Raw genomic sequence first — 19,567 nt, forward strand, 5'->3', positions numbered from 1 at the left:
GCCGCAGCCGGGCTGGGGAGGAGCCGCCTAGGCCCCGCCCCCGCCCCGCCCCCTAGGCGAGGGCAGCCGAGCACCGAAGGCGCCCCTTCCGGTCTCCGCCTCCAGGACCTCGGCTGTGCTTGAGAGTTCGAATCCCGACCCTGCCACCTTCTAGTCCCGCGACCCGGAGCAAGTCGCTCTGCCTCTCAGAACTTTAGTTTCCTGTCAAACGCAAATAATAACAGTGTCTGCTGTTCATTGTGCCAGGCACTGTTTTAGGGTCTTTCTGTGAATGATCTCATTCCAATTTTAGTTTATATGCTGCTGAAGAGAGCACAAGTGAAAGGTCTCGTTTAAACGTGCCAGTAACATTCTTACGTAGGAATTATTTCACACACACACACTTTATAGAAAAGGGAGGCACAGATAGAGAAAGAAAATGGCTAAAGGAAGTGATGGCGGGTGTCAGGCTTCAAGCCCAGGGTCCAGAAGCCACAATAAAACACACTAGGTCAGATGACTAGTTATAAGCACTTTATCTGCACTCACTTGTTTCATGCTCATCACAAACCAATAATGAACCTTGAAAAGTTCTGCCCATTTTGCAAATGGGGGAAACGTAAGCACAGAGAGGGGTTAAGAACCAGTAGCAAAGGGAGCTGGGACTGGGAGCCCAGACAGCCCGGACCATTACCCTGTCCTCCTTTCTTGTTGAGGGTTACGTGAAAGAGACTTCCTTGCATACTTTCGGGGTGTTGTCTTGTAATCTTTGCTCTATCTTGGGAGCTAGGACTCTTATTTAACATGGAAGGAAAGTGAGGTCCAGAGAGTTTAAGTAACTTGCCAAGACCATGTGGTCGGGCTACGATTCAAACTCAGTAAATCTGATTCCAAAGCCTGAGCTATTCTTGCAGGATGCCCCGAAATAATGTGTTTATGGCACCCAGAATCCAGGAGACGATCGATAGGCGTAGGATTGCTTCGCGTACCGCCCTTTTTCTGAGCGTCAACTTCCTCATCTGTGAAGTGGGCTGGTGAGGTGCGGCCTTAATTACAGGAGAACCGCTGTGATCAAGGCCTTGGACACCACGCGTTCTGCGCTTTCCATGGTGCATTTTGACCCCGGCCGCCCACGGTAGGTGGCATCACTGATTGGCCAGATTCTGCCACATGACCCGCCCCCAGCTGTGCCAACATGGCGGCGCCCAGGTCTTCATCCGGAAAATGTGACCGAGCCTAATTCGGTTCTCCGTTTCGCGAGAGCAGGTGAGGAGCGCCCGGGCGGCGAGGGGAGGGATCTGGTGCCGGGGCGGACCCACTTACGGGCTTCAGGCTGCGCTGGGGCGGGTCTCCAGAAGATGGGCGATGGCGTCAGCTCACGGATGCCACGGGCTCTCCTGAGCCTCTGTTTTGCAGATGTGTAGGCCCCCCGGCCCAGGAAAGCAGCTCTCTCCTCCCCTCTGCGCCCTCCTGATGCAGGCCGGGCGGGCACAGGCCGCCGCGGATGTCCCATGCGAGGGCCGTTCTGCGGTTCACCCTGAGTCTCCGCTCCGCCGGCCGTCTGTGTAGTGCTCGGTTTATGGAGGGGCCGCCCCACCGGCCGGTAAGTCCGCCCGCCATGGAGAACGGCACGGCGCCCTGCGGCGAAAAGCGCCCACCTGACACCCAGGAGACGACGGTCACCGAGGGGTCCGCCAAGATCGCCTTCCCCAGCGCCAACGAAGTCTTCTACAACCCAGTGCAGGAGTTCAACCGGGACCTGACGTGAGCAGGGGTCCGGGTCAGCTTGGCGGAGGGCAGTGGGTATGTGTGTGGTGAGGTGGTGTGAACCGGCACTCCGTCTCCCGCAGATGTGCTGTGATCACTGAGTTTGCGCGCATTCGTCTTGGGGCGAAAGGAATCCAGAGTAAGTGAAGGTCCAGTGGCCTGGTGGGTGGTGGTCACACGGAGGTCTCCCCCTGTCCAGCCCCCTCCTTCCCTAAAGTCTGGAAACGCCCCGGGCTCTGCTCCTTCAGCCTTTTCTTAGGGACTTTGGGGAAGATTTTCTTTCATGAATCTTCCGTATTTCGAAGAGTAAGAGGTTTCTCAAAGAGAGTCTTGATAGTCCCTGACTTGGGTTTCTGGGTGGCTGCAGTCAAGGTGCCAGGTGAAAAGGAGGTGCAGAAGGTGGTGGTGGACTTGTCGGAGCAAGAGCAGGACAAGGCTGTATTGAAAGAGGGGGCAGACCCGGCCCCTGGAAACCAGCCTCGAACAGCCACTGTGGGGGAGATGTGTGAGGTGAGGCCTGGGCATAAAACAGGTGGCAGCCCGGGAGTCCAGTGGGTGGAGGAAGGAAGGCTCCTGGAAGGGGAGAGCTGTAGGAGGGTGTGTGTGTGGGTGGGGGTGGGGGTGCTCAGCAGAGAATGGAGATACTGATGTGAGTGGGGCTCCCTGCTTACTCCAACAGGAAGGCCTGCGAGTGCTGGAGGGCCTGGCAGCCTCGGGTCTTCGTTCCATTCGCTTTGCCCGAGAGGTGCCTGGGCTCCGATCCGTGGTCGCTAACGATGCCTCTGCCCGAGCTGTGGATCTCATCCGCCATAATGTGCAGCTCAACGAAGTGGCCCACCTGGTACAGCCCAGCCAGGCAGATGCCCGGTAGGTCCTGGGCCGCAGAGCCAGGCAGCTGGAAGGTGCCATCTATAGCCAGGCTGCCTGGGTCAAACCCTAGCTGTGTCATAATCTTGCTCTCTGATCTTGGGAGAGTGCTTTAGTCTCTCTGAGCTTCAGTTTCCTTGCGAATAAAATGATAGTTTTACAGGGGTTGCTGTACTGATTAAATTAGAGGTAATTCTTGTGTAGCTCATTCTTGGTGCCAGAAATTTGTACCATTATGGTTTTCATTTTAAACTTCTCATACTTTTATTCGTTCAAATGAACTAGCTTGTATCCATTGTCCAATGTGTGCCAGACACTGTTCTCAGTGCAGGGAATGCATCCGTAAACATTACAGACAAAATCCCTGACCTCGTGGAATTCCCATTCAAATGCAGGGGTCAGCAGACCATAGCCTGGGAGGCCCCACAGTCTGAGTTTTTGTGGCCTGTGATGTAAGAATGTTTGTTTTTTTAATCCTCACCTCCTCAGGTGAGGATTGTTTCCCCCCATTGGTTTTGAGAGAGAGTGGAAGGGAGGGGGAGAGACACAGAGAGAGAAACACCAATGTGAGAGAGGCACATCAATTGGTTGCCTCCTGTGTGGATCGAGCCTGCAACCAAAGTATGTGCCCTTGATCAGAATCGAACCAGAGACCCTTCAGTCCTCCGGCTGCAGCTCTAACCACTGAGCTAAGAATATCTTTTACATTTTTAAAGGTTAAAAAAAAGAATATGCAATAGTGACTGCATGTGGTCTACAAAACCTAAAATATTTACTGTCTAACCTTTATAGAAGGTAAATAAATAAGTAAAAAATATTTGCTTTCCTGACCATAGTAAAATCTAATAGGAAACAGAGAAGATAACAAATAATTGTAACAAATAAGTTACATAGTAAAGTAGAGGTGAGAAGTGCTCTGGAAAAAAATTGAGGGGGTAGGGCAGAGGTGGGCAAACTTTTTAACTCGAGGGCCACAATGGGTTCTTAAACTGGACCGGAGGGCCGGAACAAAAGCATGGATGGAGTGTTTGTGTAAACTAATATAAATTCAAAGTAAACATCATTACATAAAAGGGTACGGTCTTTTTTTTTTTTTTTTAGTTTTAGTTTGCCCATGGCTGGGGTAGGGGATAGAGGAAGATGGTAGGGGGGGGATTGCAATTTTGAAAAATGTGATCAAGGTGAGCTGTGTTGAGAAGATACCATTTACTTTTCCTCATCAAAGGGAACAATATAGGTCCAAATCCACAGAGTTATTCTGAAAGGCACCTTCCACCCCCATTGGAAGATTATGTGGTTAAATGAGTTAAAGTATCTAAATTGCTTGAAACAGTGTCAGGCATGTATGTGCTACATTAGTACAGTAGGTCCTGGAATAATGCCATTGTTAAAATGTTGATAAGAAAAAGGAAAAATCACTTCCTGGCCAGGGCTACTGTCTGTGTGGATTTGGCACATTCTATCCTTGTCTATGTGGCTTTCCTATGGAGACTTAGGTTTCGTCCTACAACCTAAAATACTCAGGTGAGGCCTGGTTGGTGTGGCTCAGTGGTTGAACGTCGACGCATGAACCAGTCAGGAGGTCGGGGCTCAATTCCTGGTCAGAGCATATGCCTGGGTTTCAAGCCTGATCCCCAATAGGGGGCCTGCAGGAGGCAGCCAAACAGTGATTTTATCGTTGGTGTTTCTCTCCCTTCCTCTCTCAAGTCAATTAAAAAATAAGTAAATAAAGTGTGTGTATATATATACATATATATATATATATATATATATATATATATATATATATGTTCAAATGAGGTAAATTGGCATGCCTGCATTGTCCCAGGCTGAGGGAGTGTGCGTGGGTAGTGAGTGGCCCTGTAGTGGAAGGGTGTCCTGTCCAGGGTGGATCCCCTGAGCTGCCTGGATAGATTCCAGCCATCTATGACCCTGAACTGGAATAAGTGGGTGGAAAATAATGATCTGATTTGTTTTTATTAATTTTTCTTTTCTTTTTTTAAAAAAATATATTTTATTGATTTTTACAGAGGGGAAGGGAGAGGGACAGAGAGTCAGAAACATCGATGAGAGTAACATTGATCAGCTGCCTCCTGCACACTCCCCACTGGGTATGTGCCTGCAACCAAGGCACAGGCCCTTGACCGGAATCGAACATGGGACCTTTGAGTCCGCAGGCCGATGCCCTATCCACTAAGCCAAACCAGAACTTACTAATTTTTCTTAAATGTAATTAGAGCTCACATTTATTTCATCTTTTAATGTTAGAAGTGTTTTGAGTCTTTATTTAGAATTTGAGCAATGTTTTTGTGACCAGAAATGCTGTAGGAATTTAACTCTTGTTTGTATCAATTAGTCTGTGAAAACATTGGTTTCATTACATGTTTTTCTGCTTAAAGTCACAGTTTTCAATAACTGATGATGTTAAGTGAGGACTTACTGTATTGGCTATTGTCATGCCATTGTTGGAGATGGGTAGACAGAGGCCTGAGGGGAAAAGCCATGAAGTTGTTATTATTAGCAAATGGATGCCAGGATCTAAGCGCAGGCAGCTGGCCCGAGTCCAGGTTTAAACTATCACGCTGCATGATTGAACGTGTGTAAGGAACAGAGCAGGTCCCTGGCACAGGGCGCTGAGGAATTGGCCCTCTCACTCCCAGGATGCTGATGTACCAGCACCAGCGGGTGTCGGATCGGTTTGATGTCATCGACCTGGACCCCTATGGCAGCCCTGCCGCTTTTCTGGATGCAGCTGTGCAGGCTGTGAGTGAAGGAGGTGAGGCCAGGCTGACCCAGGAGTATAGAGCAGGGCTTGGAGTGTTTGAAGGATCCTCACCCCTTCCTTACCTGCAGGGTTGCTGTGCGTTACCTGCACGGACATGGCAGTGCTGGCAGGGAACAGCGGGGAGACATGCTACAGCAAGTACGGGGCCATGGCCCTCAAGAGCCGGGCCTGCCACGAGATGGTGAGGACCCTTCCCCCGCACCCCTTCCCACCCCTCAGACCCGTTCAGCTTCCTCCAGGCAGCATATTAACGACAAGCACACCTTTAACCAGCATAGTTCCTAACAGCATGGGCTGCCAGTCATGGTCATGTGGGGGGCAGTGGCTTTGTCCAGGGTAGGAGCAATGATGACACCATTCTTTCTAGTCTCTGTTTTAACAACTTTGCAAAATTGTCTCTTTAAGGCAATTTTTCCAGGTCTGGGTTCAAGTCCTAACTTTGCTGGTAGCTTTGAGCAAGCAGCTTCCCCTTTCTGGGCCTCAGTTTTGGCATTTGTGAAATGGGCATGCTGAAGGTGGCCTGGGTACCACTGGGTTGCTGTGGGGATTCAGGAAGGCGGGCAGGCTACGTCAATGGGCAGGGAAAGGAGAGGTTCCATCCTTTTCCTTATGGGCCCTGTCACAGGTCAGCCTGGGAAACGCTGCCTCTTTTTCCTTGTAGAGTGTCACGGCAGCTCCCTAGCATGGGGAGGTCCCCAGCCATGCTGCAGCACCCAGTGTCCCCACCTCCTGCCGACAGAGCCCGTGGTGGCCGGACTAAGGTCCTTGTGGCCACGTCGCAGGACACGGCATGCTGATGATGCTAATCGGAGAGATTCCACTTACGGGCCCGAATGTTCCTAAGTCACGAAGTGCTCCCAGCAGGGCCGTAGAGGCAGAGACCGGTGCAGCTTCACCGGTGAGGGAACTGAGCAGTCGCCAGGGGCCACAAGTCAGAGTACTCAGGGCTGGACTTGGCCCCCACGGAACCTACCTGGACCCTGTGCTGTGAACACCTTGTTCAGAGGCAGGGCTGATGGCAGATGCCCACCCCGCCTTCTCACCCCCAGGCCCTGAGGATCGTCCTACACAGCCTGGACCTCCGTGCGAACTGCTATCAGCGCTTCGTGGTGCCCCTGCTCAGCATCAGCGCTGATTTCTACATACGTGTTTTTGTTCGTGTCTTCACCGGCCAGGCCAAGGTCAAGGCTTCAGCCAGGTTAGCAGGGGTGGGGCAGGCACTGGAGCAGGCAACAGAGCCTTCCCCTGCGGAAATGAGGTCCTACAGGGGACCAGGCCACCCTGAGGGAAGAGTTGGGGTGTGGTAGCCAGCCCTGTTTCCCCACAGCAAGCAGGCGCTGGTGTTCCAGTGTGTGGGCTGCGGAGCCTTCCACCTTCAGCGCCTTGGCAAAGCATCGGGGGCCCCTGGTGGCCGGTGAGCAACAGTGAGCCAGGAGGGAGGTGAGGGGTTTCTGAGGGGTGTGGTTGCCCCCTAAACTCCTCTCTCTGTGCAGGGTCAAGTTCTCTGCAGCCTGCGGTCCCCCTGTGGCCCCTGAGTGTGAGCACTGTGGGCAGCGGCACCAGGTGGGACCATGCCGGGTTTAGGCATGGGGTCTCAAGGGTCCTTGTGTCTCACTCCTTGTCCATCTGGCCCCTGTGTGTCTGCAGCTCGGTGGCCCCCTATGGGTGGAGCCAATCCATGACCTGGATTTTGTGGGCCGTGTCCTAGAGGCTGTGAGCACCAACCCCGGCCGATTCCATACTTCGGAGCGGATCCGAGGAGTCCTGAGCGTCGTCACCGAGGTAGGGGCTGGGCCAAAACAGGATGGGGCTCACCTGTGCCCAGCTTCCTCCATCTGCCCCATGCATATCCTGTTGTCCCCCATGGCAGGAGCTGCCGGACGTGCCTCTGTACTACACGCTGGACCAGCTGAGCAGCACCATCCACTGTAGCACACCCAGCCTCCTGCAGCTGCGGTGAGGGCTGGGTGGGGGAGGGAGCAGTGCCTGAGTGCTGGGTGCCCTGGGCAACTTGGGCCCCTTTTGGGCCAGAATCCCCCGTAAAATGGAGATCAAACTTCACTCACGTCCAGGGAGTCTCATGTACAAGTGCTCAGAGGCCAAGAGCCCTGGCCAGGGGGACAGTCTGACTGTTTCAGTCATTGGCATTATACCAGCTACGTAGTCACCCTGAGACATGCAGCCAGCCTCACAACTCACCGTGACTCCCACCCACACATGTCATCACTGGCTTTGGGATCTAGCTTGCCCCTCACAACCCCTCTTGGTCCCAGGTCAGCCCTCCTCCATGCTGGCTTCCGGGTCTCGCTCTCCCACGCCTGTAAGAATGCTGTGAAGACGGACGCCCCCGCCTCAGCCCTCTGGGACATCATGCGCTGCTGGGTACGAGCTGGCCTGACTAGATATGGGATAAGAGGGCAAGGCATGGGCAGGCGTGGCATCCCCTGGCCCCTGACCTTTGCCTCCAGGAGAAGCAGTGCCCGGTGAAACGAGAGCGGCTGTCTGAGACCAGCCCGGCCTTCCGCATTCTCAGTGTGGAGCCCAGGTAGGGACATCTCTGCCACAGGCGTGGATGCTCACATGCTTGCAGACGGCCCAGACACTTCCCTAACAGATACATGTTCATTCTTCAAGTGAGATCCAGAATCTACCTTTTCCCACCACTTCTACCGCTTCTCCTCTGCCCCCACCCTAGTCTGGCCCTGTCACTGCTCACATAGACCAGTGTGGTCACCTCAGCCCTGGTTCCCCAGCTCCCACCTTCGCCCCCCACAGACTGTTCCCCCCACACCTACCAGAGGGCGCCTGTGAGCACCTGAGTTAGATCATGGTCCCCCTCTGCTCAGCAGAAACAGAGCTCCACCTGCAAGCCCTGCCCCATTTCCCTGTCACTTTCCAGCCCTCACTTATCCCCCGACTTCCCCCTGGCTCACTCCACACTGGCCCCTCACTCAAGCTCATGAGACACAGCCCCATCTCAGGGCCTTTTTACAGGCTGTTCCCTCTACCTGGAGTGCCTGTCCCTGAGTGCCCCCCAGGACTGTTCCCTCACCTCCTTCAGGTGTCCCTGACTCTGTCCTGTCCTGCATTGAACCCCATCCTCAGTCTCCCCAGAACCTCTGCCCTGCTCTGTTCTTTTCAAAACTTCTCATGCCCTAACGAAACATAACTTGCTGATTCGTCCCGTTTCTTGTTTGTCTTGTACACTAGAATGACAGCTTTACCAGCGGCAGATTTCAGGTACACTGTAGGCAACAATAAATGTTTATTAAATGACTGAGAGAATCCTGACCCAGGCAGATGCCTTCCCAAGTCACCAAGGCGGGCAGGCCCCATGGGCAGTTTTGTTGTGCACGTCCAAGGGGTGGCTGCCCCTCAGCTGCACCACCCCCTTCTCCAGGCTACAGGCCAACTTCACCATCCGGGATGATGCCAACCCCAGCTCCCGCCAGCGAGGACTCAAGCGCTTCCAGGCCAACCCCGAGGCCAACTGGGGCCCCCGGCCCCGTGCCCGGCCAGGGTGAGTGAGAGTGATGGCAGTGGGATTTGGCCAGGGCCTGGGGTGCAGAGGCCTGATGGGGTCCCAGCTGCTCATCTCCCTGCACAGGGGTAAGGCAGTGGGCGAAGCTATGGAGGACAGGCGCAGATTGCTCCAGAATAAGAGAAAGGAACCAGCTGAGGACCTGGCCCAGTGGGCTGCACGGCTTAAGACGTTTCCTTGCAAGAGGTTTAAGAAGGTGAGGCACCCCCCACCTCCAACTGCAGTACACATGGGTCCCCCTTGTGACAATAGGGCAGGGTAAGGGGCAGGGAGGGATGGGAAAACGGGCTGGGCAAGTGTATGTGAGTGAGCTCCCCATCCAGGAAAGGAACCCAGCAGAGGCTGCTGGGCTTCATTCATATCCATCATCTTTCCACCAGGGCACCTGCCAACGGGGGGACCAGTGCTGTTACTCCCACAGACCCCTGACACCTGAGGCCACTGCTGAAGCTGCCCCCGCCGACTGTCCACAGACCCCCAACCAGAAGCCCCCTGGGTCTGGGGCCACCACTGGTCCAGGTGTAGATTGAACCAATAAAGAGATTTCACCTTGCCCTGTCATTTGTCTGAGTGCAGAAGCTGCTGGCATGTCTGGGGCCTGTTCCTCTGTCCATCTGAATTCACTCCCTGGGGGAGCTCTGCATCTAGAGGTTGGTGTGTCCCTGACTGACTGAGGGAGGTGGTGTCAGTGTTTATGAGGCGTTCTGTCTGTGTGGGGAGTGGTCTGTTCCTCTACAGCAGCGGTTCTCAACCTGTGGGTCGCGACACCTTTGGGGGTCGAACGACCCTTTCACCGGGTTCGCCTAAGACCATCGGAAAACACATATATAATTACATATTGTTTTTATGATTAATCACTATGCTTTCATTATGTTCAATTTGTGACAATGAAAATACATCCTGCATATCAGATATTTACATTACGATTCATAACAGTAGCAAAATTACAGTTATGAAGTAGCAAGGAAAATAATTTTATGGTTTGGGGTCACCACCACATGAGGAACTGTATTAAAGGGTCGCGGCATTAGGAAGGTTGAGAACCACTGCTCTACAGCAAGAAGCACTTAGGCGCCCGGTTGCTGGCGCTTGCTTTTCCCCAAGCGGCCACGGGGTGGCAGCCGTGCGCTCGTACCCACGGGGCCTTCCCCCACACCCCCCTCCACTGGTGTGCTCGGGAATATAGGCGCGCGGCGCACGCCGGTGCCACCAAGCTCCCACGTGGCCTCTCGCCGCCAGCCCTGGCTGCCTGGTTTCTCTGGCCCAGCTCCCCGCAGGGCCGTGGTGGCGGAAGCCAGACCGGAACCAGGCTCCTTGTGCATCCGCTCCAGACCAGGTGTTTCCTGCCCTGTGGCCCCTCGAGGCGGGGGGTGCACATAGAGGCACCAGCCAGGCTCCTGCATCCTCCCCACAAGGGCAGGCCTTAGCAACGTTAACAGCGAGGCCTGGGGCAAAGCCCCCACCCTGCCACACGGTAGCTGTGGGACCCGCAGGCACCCTGCACCTTGCTCCATCTCAAGAGTTAAATGAACCTGATCTCAGAACTGGCCTTGTGGGCACATCAAAGTTCACTGGGAGCTTAGTAGTGGACCCTTGCTTCCTTGGGGAAAGTGGGATGGTTGGTGGTGGGGTCCTGAAATCACCTGGTTCCTGGAAGGTGACAGCTGAGGGCCATCCTGGGGGCTCATGCAGCCACTTAGATAGACAAAGCACAACTGACCCAGGTGAGAGGGTGCTGGGGACCAGGAACAGCCTTGTCACTGCTACCCTTCACCACCCAGGACATTCTCCCAACACCTCTATCACCATTCACCCTGCAGTGGCCTGGCTCTGGGATGAGGGCCAGGGACCACCAAGCTGGGGTTATGCTATCCTATGACCTAGAGGACTAGGATTGTGGGGATTTCCTGGGCACCTACTGGAAGGTTCTAGCAATATAGGAAATCTCCCCCAGCTGTAGCCTTTCTTGTCACCTTGAAAGGTGGAGTGATAGCACAGGAGAGACCAGGACAACCACCCAGGCTGGACACCCAAGATCGGAGTGTCAGAACTGCTCTCTGCCATGCCTCCCTCCAGGGTGGGGGTGGTAGAAAGGCTGGGAGGGGCTCTGTAAAAAGAGGAACCAGTCAGGGGGAGGAGAGAAGAAGAAGGGGGCCCCCAGTCACGAGCCCCAGCAGGGCCGGAAAGGGCTCCCCACCCCCAACAAGCACGGACACAGCTGGGGTGTTCAAAGCCACAGGCCAGATCCAACCAACACAGGAGGCCACTGCTTTCCTGCCTCAATTTCCCCTCTGTGTAGCTGTGCACTGGGGCTGGTCCTCAGAGGACCAGGGTCCTTCCAGTGACTGAGAGGACGGAAGGTGAAGCCCTGAGGGGTCACTGACAGTCCTGCCCACTGGCCGGGGCGGGGGGAGAGGCCGATCTTGGAGATCCCCGCCCGCTGGTTTCCTCCGGGGTCAGCCTGGCTCCTTATCAGTCTGGGCCAGGCGGCCAGGCCCTTATCTGCGCTGGCCCAGCATCCTCCAGCCACTGCGCCAGGGGTAAGAGGGAGGAAACCGGCCACTGGGGGGGTAGGGGGGAGGAGGCGGGGAGAGGGCGGGCCAGCCGGCCCCTGAGCCGCTTACTTTTCCTCGAGGGACCCAGGCTGCTGCCACCACCGAGGCCCCAAGGCCCTTGAGAGCCCAGAAAGAAGTGAAGCCCAGACAGAGTGGCTGGCTGCCTGGGGTAGAGTGGAGAGGCTGGAGAGAGCAGGGCCAGGGAGCCTGGCCTGAAGCTGGAGCCATATTCCTGCCCTGACCGACAGAGCCAGGGGATTCAGCAGGCAGCAGGACCAGCGCTGGGGTAAGAGCGAGCAGCCTGAAGGTGGGAGGGATTCCCAACCCACCTGCATTCATTCATTCGTTCCCGCCTTCTTTCATTCATCCATCTGTAGGAACCAACTAAGAGGCCAGGCCAGCTTCCCCAGGACCCAGCTGGGGAAGACAGGGAAGAGGGCCCTCCAGGCCATGGGCCAAGAGTGACAGGGATATCTAAATGGGGTGTAAGGAGGTGGATGCTGATGGGTGGGGCAGGTGGGGGGTCACCAGGGCCAAAAGGAAGGTTGAGGCATGACTATGTACTGGCCAGAGCCAGCATTTGGCATCATAGTGTTAGCAATGGGGGTCGCAGGACTAGTGAAGGGGACATTTTCAGTGTGTGTGTGTGGGGGGAGGGGGGGTCACGAGAGATTATGGAAGACTTTCAGGGTCTGACAGGGAGGCGATGGGAAGAGCCTCGGGGTCCTAGATGAGGACCACAGGGTGGGCCCAGGCAGGAGGCGGGAGGTCAGTGAGAGGTCAGAGTCAATCATGTAGGAATTCCAAGGACACACTGTGTCAATGAAGGGTGTTAGGATCAGATCTAAGTGTCTCAGGGCCCATTATGGCTACCCTGCCTTGCCCCTCCCTCTGGACTCCAGGTGCGGGGATCCTGGAGGAAGGGAATTTGCTCATGCCCTCATGGGTCACAAACAGCTCAGAGACGACACTGCTGGGCTCATCGCTGCACAGCATCTCAGTGGGCATCTCCTGCCCTTGTATCAGATCCCCCATGTTCTGGTAGTTTCTAGGCCTCCCCCCGCCCTCCCCCCCACTATCCCTTCCATTTGAGGGTTCTGTTGGGCTAAGGGTGTGTGTGGCATCTGATTCCTCCTCCCACTGGCTTCCTTCCCTTCCACAGGTGAGCACCCCCTCGGGGTCCATGTGCCCGCCCCAAGCCCAGGCAGAGGTGGCCCCCACCATGACTGAGAAGGCTGAGATGGTGTGTGCCCCCAGCCCAGTGCCTGCGCCACTCCCCAAGCCTGCCTCCCCTGGGCCCCCAAAGGCAGAGGAGGTGGGCCACCAAGGTGTCTCATCCCCCAGGCTGCCCCCTGGTGTCCCGGTGATCAGCTTGGGCCACACGAGGCCCCCAGGGGCAGCCATGGCCACCACAGAGCAGAGTGCCCTTCGGCCCCCAGTGCTGCAATTCTCCGCCCTGGGAAGTGCCCCAACCCCTCTGGCCCTGCATTACCATCCTCACCCCTTCCTCAACAGGTTAGTGGGGGGCTGGGCCGGGGGCAATCCAGGGCCAGGGTCCTTGCCCACAAGGCATTAGTGACCCATGAACCCTTACAGCCTCTACATTGGGCCGGCAGGACCTTTTAGCATCTTCCCTAGCAGCCGGCTGAAGCGGAGACCGAGCCACTGTGAGCTGGAGCTGGCTGAGGGTGAGTATGAGTTTGTGTCTGCATGGGGTCCACGTCTGTCCCATACCTTTCCACAGGGAGAGGTGCTGCCAGGGCACAGACACACACAGAACAGCCCACACGGGCTCAGTACTCATGTTATACTCATGTGCAAAACCACAGTCCTATAGCCAGTCCCACACAACCAGTCACCCAAACAAACTACAAAGGGTCTTGGCAAACACAGCATGGCCCAGGGGCCACAAAATGACAGCTCCACTTGGATGCACAGCCACCCAGGAAGCAGCCACATGACAACCATCATGCAAGAGACAGCCATGGGACCACAACCACACAGGACACAGACAACCACAGCCACTTAGGACCATGGCCACACAAGAATCAGCCACACAACCACAGCCAGGCATGACACAGCCACATGGCAACGATCACACATCACCACAGCCATTCAGACAGACCACAAGTCACACAACCACCTAAGACACAGACAGGACCACAATCACAATACGAGTACTTCTCAGACCCACGAGGACCCGGGTCACACACAGGGACACATTCAGAATGAAGACTATAGGGCCAGCTCCCCAGACTGGCAGCGGCAAGGAAACATTCCGCTAGACAATCTCAGCCACTAACATAAAGGTGCAGCCAGTGGCTCAGAGGCCACAGTTCTGTGCAGCCCAGTCTATCCTTGTCTAGATGGTGGAAGTGGGGGGCGGGCAGGGTTGCTAACTAGCTGGGGAGCCACGTGGTGGATCCTACACGTGCATCCCTGGCGTGGAGAAAGCCCCGCTCACCTCCTGTGTGGAAGTCCCCACTAGGGTGCTGGGAGCCTGAAGTGAGGGCAGCAGGGGGCGCCACCTCGGTGCCAACCCCTCCCCTCCTGCGTGCAGGGCAGCAGCCCCAGAAGGTGGCCCGGCGTGTGTTCACCAACAGTCGCGAGCGCTGGCGGCAACAGAACGTGAACGGCGCCTTCATGGAGCTCAGGAAGCTGCTGCCCACGCACCCTCCCGACCGGAAGCTGAGCAAGAACGAGGTGCTCCGCCTGGCGATGAAGTACATCGGCTTCCTGGTGCGGCTGCTGCGAGACCAGGCGGCCGCTCTGGCAGGAGGCCCGGCCCCGCCTGGGCCCCGCAAACGGGGGGCGCACCGAGGCCCGGACGACGGCGCCCGCCGGGGGCCTTGCCACCCGGTCGAGGCGGTGGTGCGCCTGCAGCCCGCAACCTCGGCCTGCCCCAACGGCAGCCCCGTCGGGGCGGCCCGCCCCATCAAAACGGAACAAGCGGCTGTGAGCCCAGAGGTGCGGTGACCTCCATCGCCTCTGAGCCATGAAGGGCATGGGAACTCAGCCCTGGGCCGTCGAGGAAGGGGCGGACCACGCACCACGCGCACTGCGCTTATTTTGGAGCGAGGTCGCCCGTAGAGGGACCTGTGAGGACTTCCCTTGGGGGAAATGGCCAGGGATCTGGAAGGGCGGGCGACCAGAGGGTCTGGAAGGAACCCTGCAGACCCTCTTATCACCCACCGCCCGCTGGAAGCCGCCTCGCCCACCTCCTCCTCCCGCAGGCGAGGTCCAGGAACATCAACATGGCAGAGCGGCCGTCGCTAAGTGGTGCCTCTTTTTTTCCGGGTTAGGGCTCACGGAGAGGTGGGGAGAGGTGGGGAGGGGCTGGGAGGCTTCCTCTTCTCGCCGGCGGCGCCCCCTCCTGGAAACTCAGGGGTACAAGCGCCTTGACGCCTCGACGGCGCGCCTGGTGCGGGGACACAGGCGCAGAGCCCACGCGGGGCCCCACCCCACCCCAAACCCGACCAGGACCCGCACGATCGAGTTAGCTAAGGCTCAGGCGCTCTTGCTTTTGTTTTTCTTTATTTCTTTATTTCACATACACATTAGCCATTCAATGGAGAAGCCGGAGAGAGTCAGGCAAAGATGGTATAACAGAAGCGCAGTGACGGGGGCGGGGCGGGGCGGGGCGGAGAGGGGACAGACGGGCTGGCTGCCTACTTGCATTCCGCTAGGACACTGAAAACCCAGAAAACAAAACAGACAGTAAACTACCCTTGTTTCTTATGTATCTCAGTGCAGAGACGGGGGTGGAGGGCAGAGAGGGAGAGACCAGGCTGAAGGGGGAAGAGAGGGGGACAGGGGACGCTAAGGGGAAGCACACCAAATCCATTAGTACTATATATAGAGATACTCGTATATACTGCGTTTCTTAGCCTAAGAAGAAACTTGTTTGACGGGACGGGCGGCCTTTGCGGTCCGCAATGCTGGTGCTGGTCGGGCGCACGGATCTCCCGGGAGGGGCCGAAGAGGGGCTGGCCCAGGCTGGCTGGCGGGGGGAGGGGGGCGCCCCAAGGGTGGGTGGGGGGAGCAGAGGCGGGGCTAGGGTGCCCCTCGGGCTCTCGATTGGGGGGCGAAAGTTCTCGTGATTTTTTATTGCTCCTTTTATTTTTTCTCGCGTGTGTGTGTGTGTGTGTGTGTGTGTGTGTGTCGGGTGTGTGTGGGGGGGTCCGTTCAGCACGGTCGGGGTGGGGAAGTGGTGCGTCGTCTGAGCCACCCGGCCCCTCTGGGACCCAGAGCGCGGCGTCCGCTCCGCCAGCACGGGGTGAGAACAAGGCACTAGGTCGGCCGGCCAGCGCGGGGGCGGGTGCGTAAGGCAGTTGACAGGGCTGGTTGGGGGTGGGGAGGGGGCTGTGTGCGGGGCCGTGTGCGTGCGTGCGTGCGCAGGCCTGGGCGAATCGACCTGCCCGCTTGGCTGGTCCTGTCCTGGAGCGTCGAGCCTTTCCCGTGCTCCCCGGAGGGTGGCGGGGTGGGGGTGGGAGGAGTGATGTTGAGTTGGGGGCGCCGGGGAGGGAACTACCAACTTGCTGAGCGCGCTCCTGATAATGCTGGTGAGGGTCAAGTTGGCGTCTGGCTCAAAGAAGGGCGCTCAGGGGGGGGGGGGGGGAGGGAGGGAGGAAGGGAGGGGACATTTGTTCGTTGGCATTGACCTCTGCGGGGTAGGGACTGGGGGCCCCCCGCCGCGCCCCAGGACCGGGAGGGGGGGTGGGGCGAGGTGGGGGCGCTGGGCCCCGAGGAGGAGGCGCCCGGAGAGACCCGCGGCCAGAGCAGCCCTGCCGCTGGGCGCACGCCGCTGTCCCGTTCCGTTAAACTCAACAAAGAAGGGATATGCGTGTTCCTAACAAGTGCAGGATATTTAATTGATCATAAACTTATGTATAATAGTTTGTGGGTCTTTAAAAACGTACTTTATAATGTAAGAAGCACCAGGGTTTTATGTTGAATTATCTTAAAAATATTTTTCTCTCGTCCTTTTCCTTTGAGATCTTGTGTTGATTTTTTTTAAAATCAGGTGTTTTTATTTTTTTTAAATTCTAAAATGTGAACGTTTCCTTCAGCCCTCCCACCGAAACTGAGAACGAACGACGAAACAAATAAAAACCCCAGATCATCCTTGTCAACGCAGGAAAACGACTTAAAAAAACAGAAAGAAAAAAAAAAAAACCTGAAACGAACAAAACAAAAAAAAAGAAAAAAACACTCAGCTTTCGTTATCCCCGCAAAGGGCGGGGCAGGCCCGGTTCTTTTAGCGTCCCCAGAGCCGCGAGGACATTACAACAAAAATAGAATTTTTCTTAACAATCTCTTAACATACAAAGATAGGAAAACTCTCTGATGCATTGCACTTGGTTCAATGAAAAAAAAAAAGTTCATTTCCCCCATATATATTTTTTGTGGGTTTTTTTTTCGTTTGTTTTTCTCTTCTAACACGTCCCCACATCTCCTGTGGCCTCGCCGCCTCTCGCCTGAGCCTCACAGCGACCCTGGGGGACGGAGCGACCCCCACGCCCTGCCCGCCCCGAGCCCCCCGGGCGCGCTCCGTCCCGGCCCAGCTGGCCTGCAGCTTCCGACCTCGCCGGGCGGGCGCCCCGCAGACCCGGCTCCCGTGGCGCCCGCCGCCCGCCGCTCCGCCGCCCGCCGCCCCGATGGCCTTCGAGGGCACGTGCGGCCGGGCAGGGGGTCCCTTCCGCTCCCCTCTCAGCTCTGACCCTGTTTAGCCAACCAAACTGAAAAATCATTGCACTTTGACCGCGCGTCACGCCCGGCCCACCCGGCCCCCCACCCCGCCCTACTCCCCACGACCCCCGCCCCCAGGCTCCCGTGGGATCCCCGGTCCCCAGCTTCTCAGTCCCCGTCCTCCCCTGGGCTGCAAGCGGATGGGGGCGGGAGGAGGGCCTTTGCTCAACTTCCAACAGAAGCTACCCCCAAGGGCTCGCTACCTCGTGGCTGCCAGCTGGGGAGGGGGCGCCACCCGCTGGCCCCCTCGGGCCCCTTCCCAGCCAGCTCCCTCGCCGCCTTCCTGCCCTCGCCTGCTCTGCCGCAGCCTCACACACTAGATTCACAATAAATAAAACCCATAACCCACCCCTGCGTGCAATGTCGGGCTGATTGACTTCCAGAGGATCCTGACCTGTGCTTTGTGTTTTCACACAATTAAGAGAGAGAGAGAGAGAGAGAGAGAGAGAGAGAGGCACAAGGACTTAGAAGGGGTCCGAGGAGGGGCGATGCGGGGAGGAGGGAGTAAGGCACAGAAAGACAAGCCAGAGGGGCCAAGTCACACCCTGGATCGCGCTGGGCGTGCCCCTGCTCCCCTCCCTCCCAGGGCGGCCTTCTGAAGACCCTCTGCACAGGTCCCCAACCTTCCCTTGGGGGAGGAGGGGAGTTGGGGGGAGGGGGGAGCTACCTCCTGTGGTGTGTTACCAAATTGTTCCCAAGCTGCTTAACTGGAGGAGGAGTTCCCAATTGCAACAGCAGAAGACCCGAACAATGAATGCCCCACCCCAAAATAAAGAGTAAAGACATTACAGCTGAAATCCAGAGAGAAGTGGCCACAAGGGGTGGGGGGGGGGAAGTGGGGGTGGGGGGAGAGAAAACTCCAAAACGCTTTTGAAAAAGGACGACCGACACCCAACACCCTCCAGAGGAACGGAAAGTGGGCCAGCAGGACGCCTACCTAGAGCAGGTGGCGGCTGCCCTTCCTTCTCGCTTGGCTGCGGGTCCCCTTTCTGCTCCACTCTCCGCCCGGCCACAGCAGGGCTGTCTGCGTGAGGGGCAGGGGCAGGGACCGATGGGGTGGCACAAGGGCACCTGCATGCGGGCTGGGGTGTGGGGGCGACTTGGGGCCCGTCTCCCCTCACTGGGGCCATGGCGGAAGGGCGACCTCCCGGGCCTGCCTGTGAAGAGAGGGAAGAGGGGGCCTGTCCCCCTCGGGGACTGGACCTTGGAGAGCAATCTGACTCTTTACTGTACAGAGGGGTCTGGGGTCCTGGGAATCCCCCTGTGGCCCCGGGGAGGGTGGTGGGACACCCTCCATTCCGGGAGCAGGAAACTCGCTCCAGGAGATGCGCCCTGTCCAGGGGCTGGGGCTGCTAGCCGAAGGGTGGGGCAGGGGGACGCAGAGGCGGCCCTGCCTCACCGCCTCCGGAATAGGCAGTGAGGGAGGGCTGGGTGGGATCTGGAGGGGAGCGCCCCCTGGACCTGCACCCCTCATCTTTCCAAGCTAGTCCTCTGAGCTCCCTAGTGGAGCTCTGACCCCAGCTGAGGGTGGGGTTCCCCCAGGAAGGACAAGGGTGGGGGACAGGCCCCTTCAGCAAGGTGCTGGTGGACTTGTTTGGGGATGAAGTTCCTTCCCCGGAAGGAAGGCCAGGATGGGATGGGGAGGAAGTTCGGCTGCATCCTTTCTTTCTTTCTGCCCTCTGCTTGGCAGAGTCCGTTTTGCATGTTGCTTTCTGCTTGGCTGCTGGTGCACAGCTCCGCCCGCCGAGACCTCTTCTGAGGGCTCTCAGAAAACTGGGCTGCTTCGGGGGGCCTGCAGGGGTCCCTGGGCTGGAGGAGAGAAGGGCTGAGTGGCTGACGACGTTTAATTTTTGCTTTTCGGTGGGGCTGGGCTGGGGGATTTTTTTTTCCACGTCTCAAAATTTCTTCTCCCCCTGTTTGAGGAACCTCTTCTTTTCATTTTGTCATTTCTTTTGTCGATCTTATCAGAGGAACCAGGACTGAAGCGGGACAAAAAAGAGGCGATATTGAGAACAGCTGGGGCAGGGCCCTTCTCACTTCCACCTGGCCCTGTGACTGCAGGTGCTGGCCGGGGCCCCTGGAGGGTCCAGCTCCAGCGGAGCCAAGGATACCAGCACCACACAGAGCTCCATCCCATTCTGTCGGTCCCTCCTATGGGAATCCTGCCCCCCCCCCAGAGACCTTGCCCCCTAGTGCTACAGTCCAGCTGGCCTTCCCGTGGGCATCGTGCCCAGCGGGTAGGACCCCCGTGGCTGGCGCTGGCACAAGCACAGACCTGGGATCTGGCCATGTTTCCAATTGTTTAAGTTTTTGTGTGGGTCCTGG

The 19,567-nt window shown here is 57.1% G+C and overlaps 3 protein-coding genes across 10 annotated transcripts in view; 2 read left to right on the top strand and 1 right to left on the bottom strand.

Moving 5' to 3' along the window:
- The first annotated feature begins 1,094 nt into the window (after positions 1-1,094).
- On the top strand, positions 1,095-9,500 carry TRMT1 (tRNA methyltransferase 1). Of its 4 annotated transcripts, none has more exons than XM_036302635.1 (18): positions 1,095-1,245; positions 1,396-1,743; positions 1,830-1,885; positions 2,114-2,256; positions 2,426-2,613; positions 5,274-5,389; positions 5,467-5,579; positions 6,448-6,596; positions 6,726-6,812; positions 6,892-6,961; positions 7,046-7,180; positions 7,269-7,354; positions 7,672-7,780; positions 7,867-7,943; positions 8,609-8,638; positions 8,799-8,918; positions 9,006-9,135; positions 9,320-9,500. In XM_036302635.1, the coding sequence occupies exons 2-18, from the start codon at positions 1,484-1,486 to the stop codon at positions 9,467-9,469; spliced, it is 2,019 nt and encodes a 672-aa protein (XP_036158528.1). In that variant the 5' UTR covers positions 1,095-1,245; positions 1,396-1,483; the 3' UTR covers positions 9,470-9,500. The 4 variants fall into 4 exon arrangements, with proteins under 4 accessions (XP_036158528.1, XP_036158531.1, XP_036158530.1 ...); XM_036302637.1 differs by having other exon boundaries at positions 1,131-1,245; positions 1,459-1,743; XM_036302636.1 differs by having other exon boundaries at positions 1,152-1,245; positions 1,382-1,743.
- Positions 9,501-11,129: 1,629 nt separating this feature from the next.
- LYL1 (LYL1 basic helix-loop-helix family member) lies at positions 11,130-14,766 on the top strand. The gene is made up of 4 exons (XM_036302706.1): positions 11,130-11,780; positions 12,657-13,009; positions 13,091-13,182; positions 14,055-14,766. The coding sequence occupies exons 2-4, from the start codon at positions 12,678-12,680 to the stop codon at positions 14,468-14,470; spliced, it is 840 nt and encodes a 279-aa protein (XP_036158599.1). The 5' UTR covers positions 11,130-11,780; positions 12,657-12,677; the 3' UTR covers positions 14,471-14,766.
- A 2,041-nt stretch (positions 14,767-16,807) lies between these two features.
- NFIX (nuclear factor I X) overlaps positions 16,808-19,567 on the bottom strand; it is a 93,557-nt gene continuing 90,797 nt past the window's right edge. For all 5 annotated transcript variants that reach the window (XM_036302699.1, XM_036302700.1, XM_036302698.1 and 2 more), the window contains one exon: positions 16,808-19,221. In XM_036302699.1, the coding sequence (XP_036158592.1) occupies positions 19,207-19,221 (15 nt within the window). In that variant the 3' untranslated portion in view covers positions 16,808-19,206. The remainder of the gene's footprint in view (positions 19,222-19,567) is intronic.

The sequence above is a fragment of the Myotis myotis genome, unplaced genomic scaffold (assembly GCF_014108235.1).
Source record: "Myotis myotis isolate mMyoMyo1 unplaced genomic scaffold, mMyoMyo1.p scaffold_m19_p_32, whole genome shotgun sequence".
In the NCBI taxonomy this organism is placed as follows: Eukaryota; Metazoa; Chordata; class Mammalia; order Chiroptera; family Vespertilionidae; genus Myotis; species Myotis myotis.

Excerpts from the sequence above, each read along its gene's own strand:
- TRMT1 (XM_036302635.1), top strand. The coding sequence starts at position 1,484 with ATGTCCCATGCGAGGGCCGTTCTGCGGTTCACCCTGAGTCTCCGCTCC. Across the intron at positions 1,886-2,113 it reads TGGGGCGAAAGGAATCCAGA|TCAAGGTGCCAGGTGAAAAG; the intron begins GTAAGTGAAGGT and ends GGGTGGCTGCAG. Across the intron at positions 5,390-5,466 it reads GCAGGCTGTGAGTGAAGGAG|GGTTGCTGTGCGTTACCTGC; the intron begins GTGAGGCCAGGC and ends CCTTACCTGCAG.
- LYL1 (XM_036302706.1), top strand. The coding sequence starts at position 12,678 with ATGTGCCCGCCCCAAGCCCAGGCAGAGGTGGCCCCCACCATGACTGAG. Across the intron at positions 13,010-13,090 it reads CCTCACCCCTTCCTCAACAG|CCTCTACATTGGGCCGGCAG; the intron begins GTTAGTGGGGGG and ends GAACCCTTACAG. Across the intron at positions 13,183-14,054 it reads TGAGCTGGAGCTGGCTGAGG|GGCAGCAGCCCCAGAAGGTG; the intron begins GTGAGTATGAGT and ends TCCTGCGTGCAG.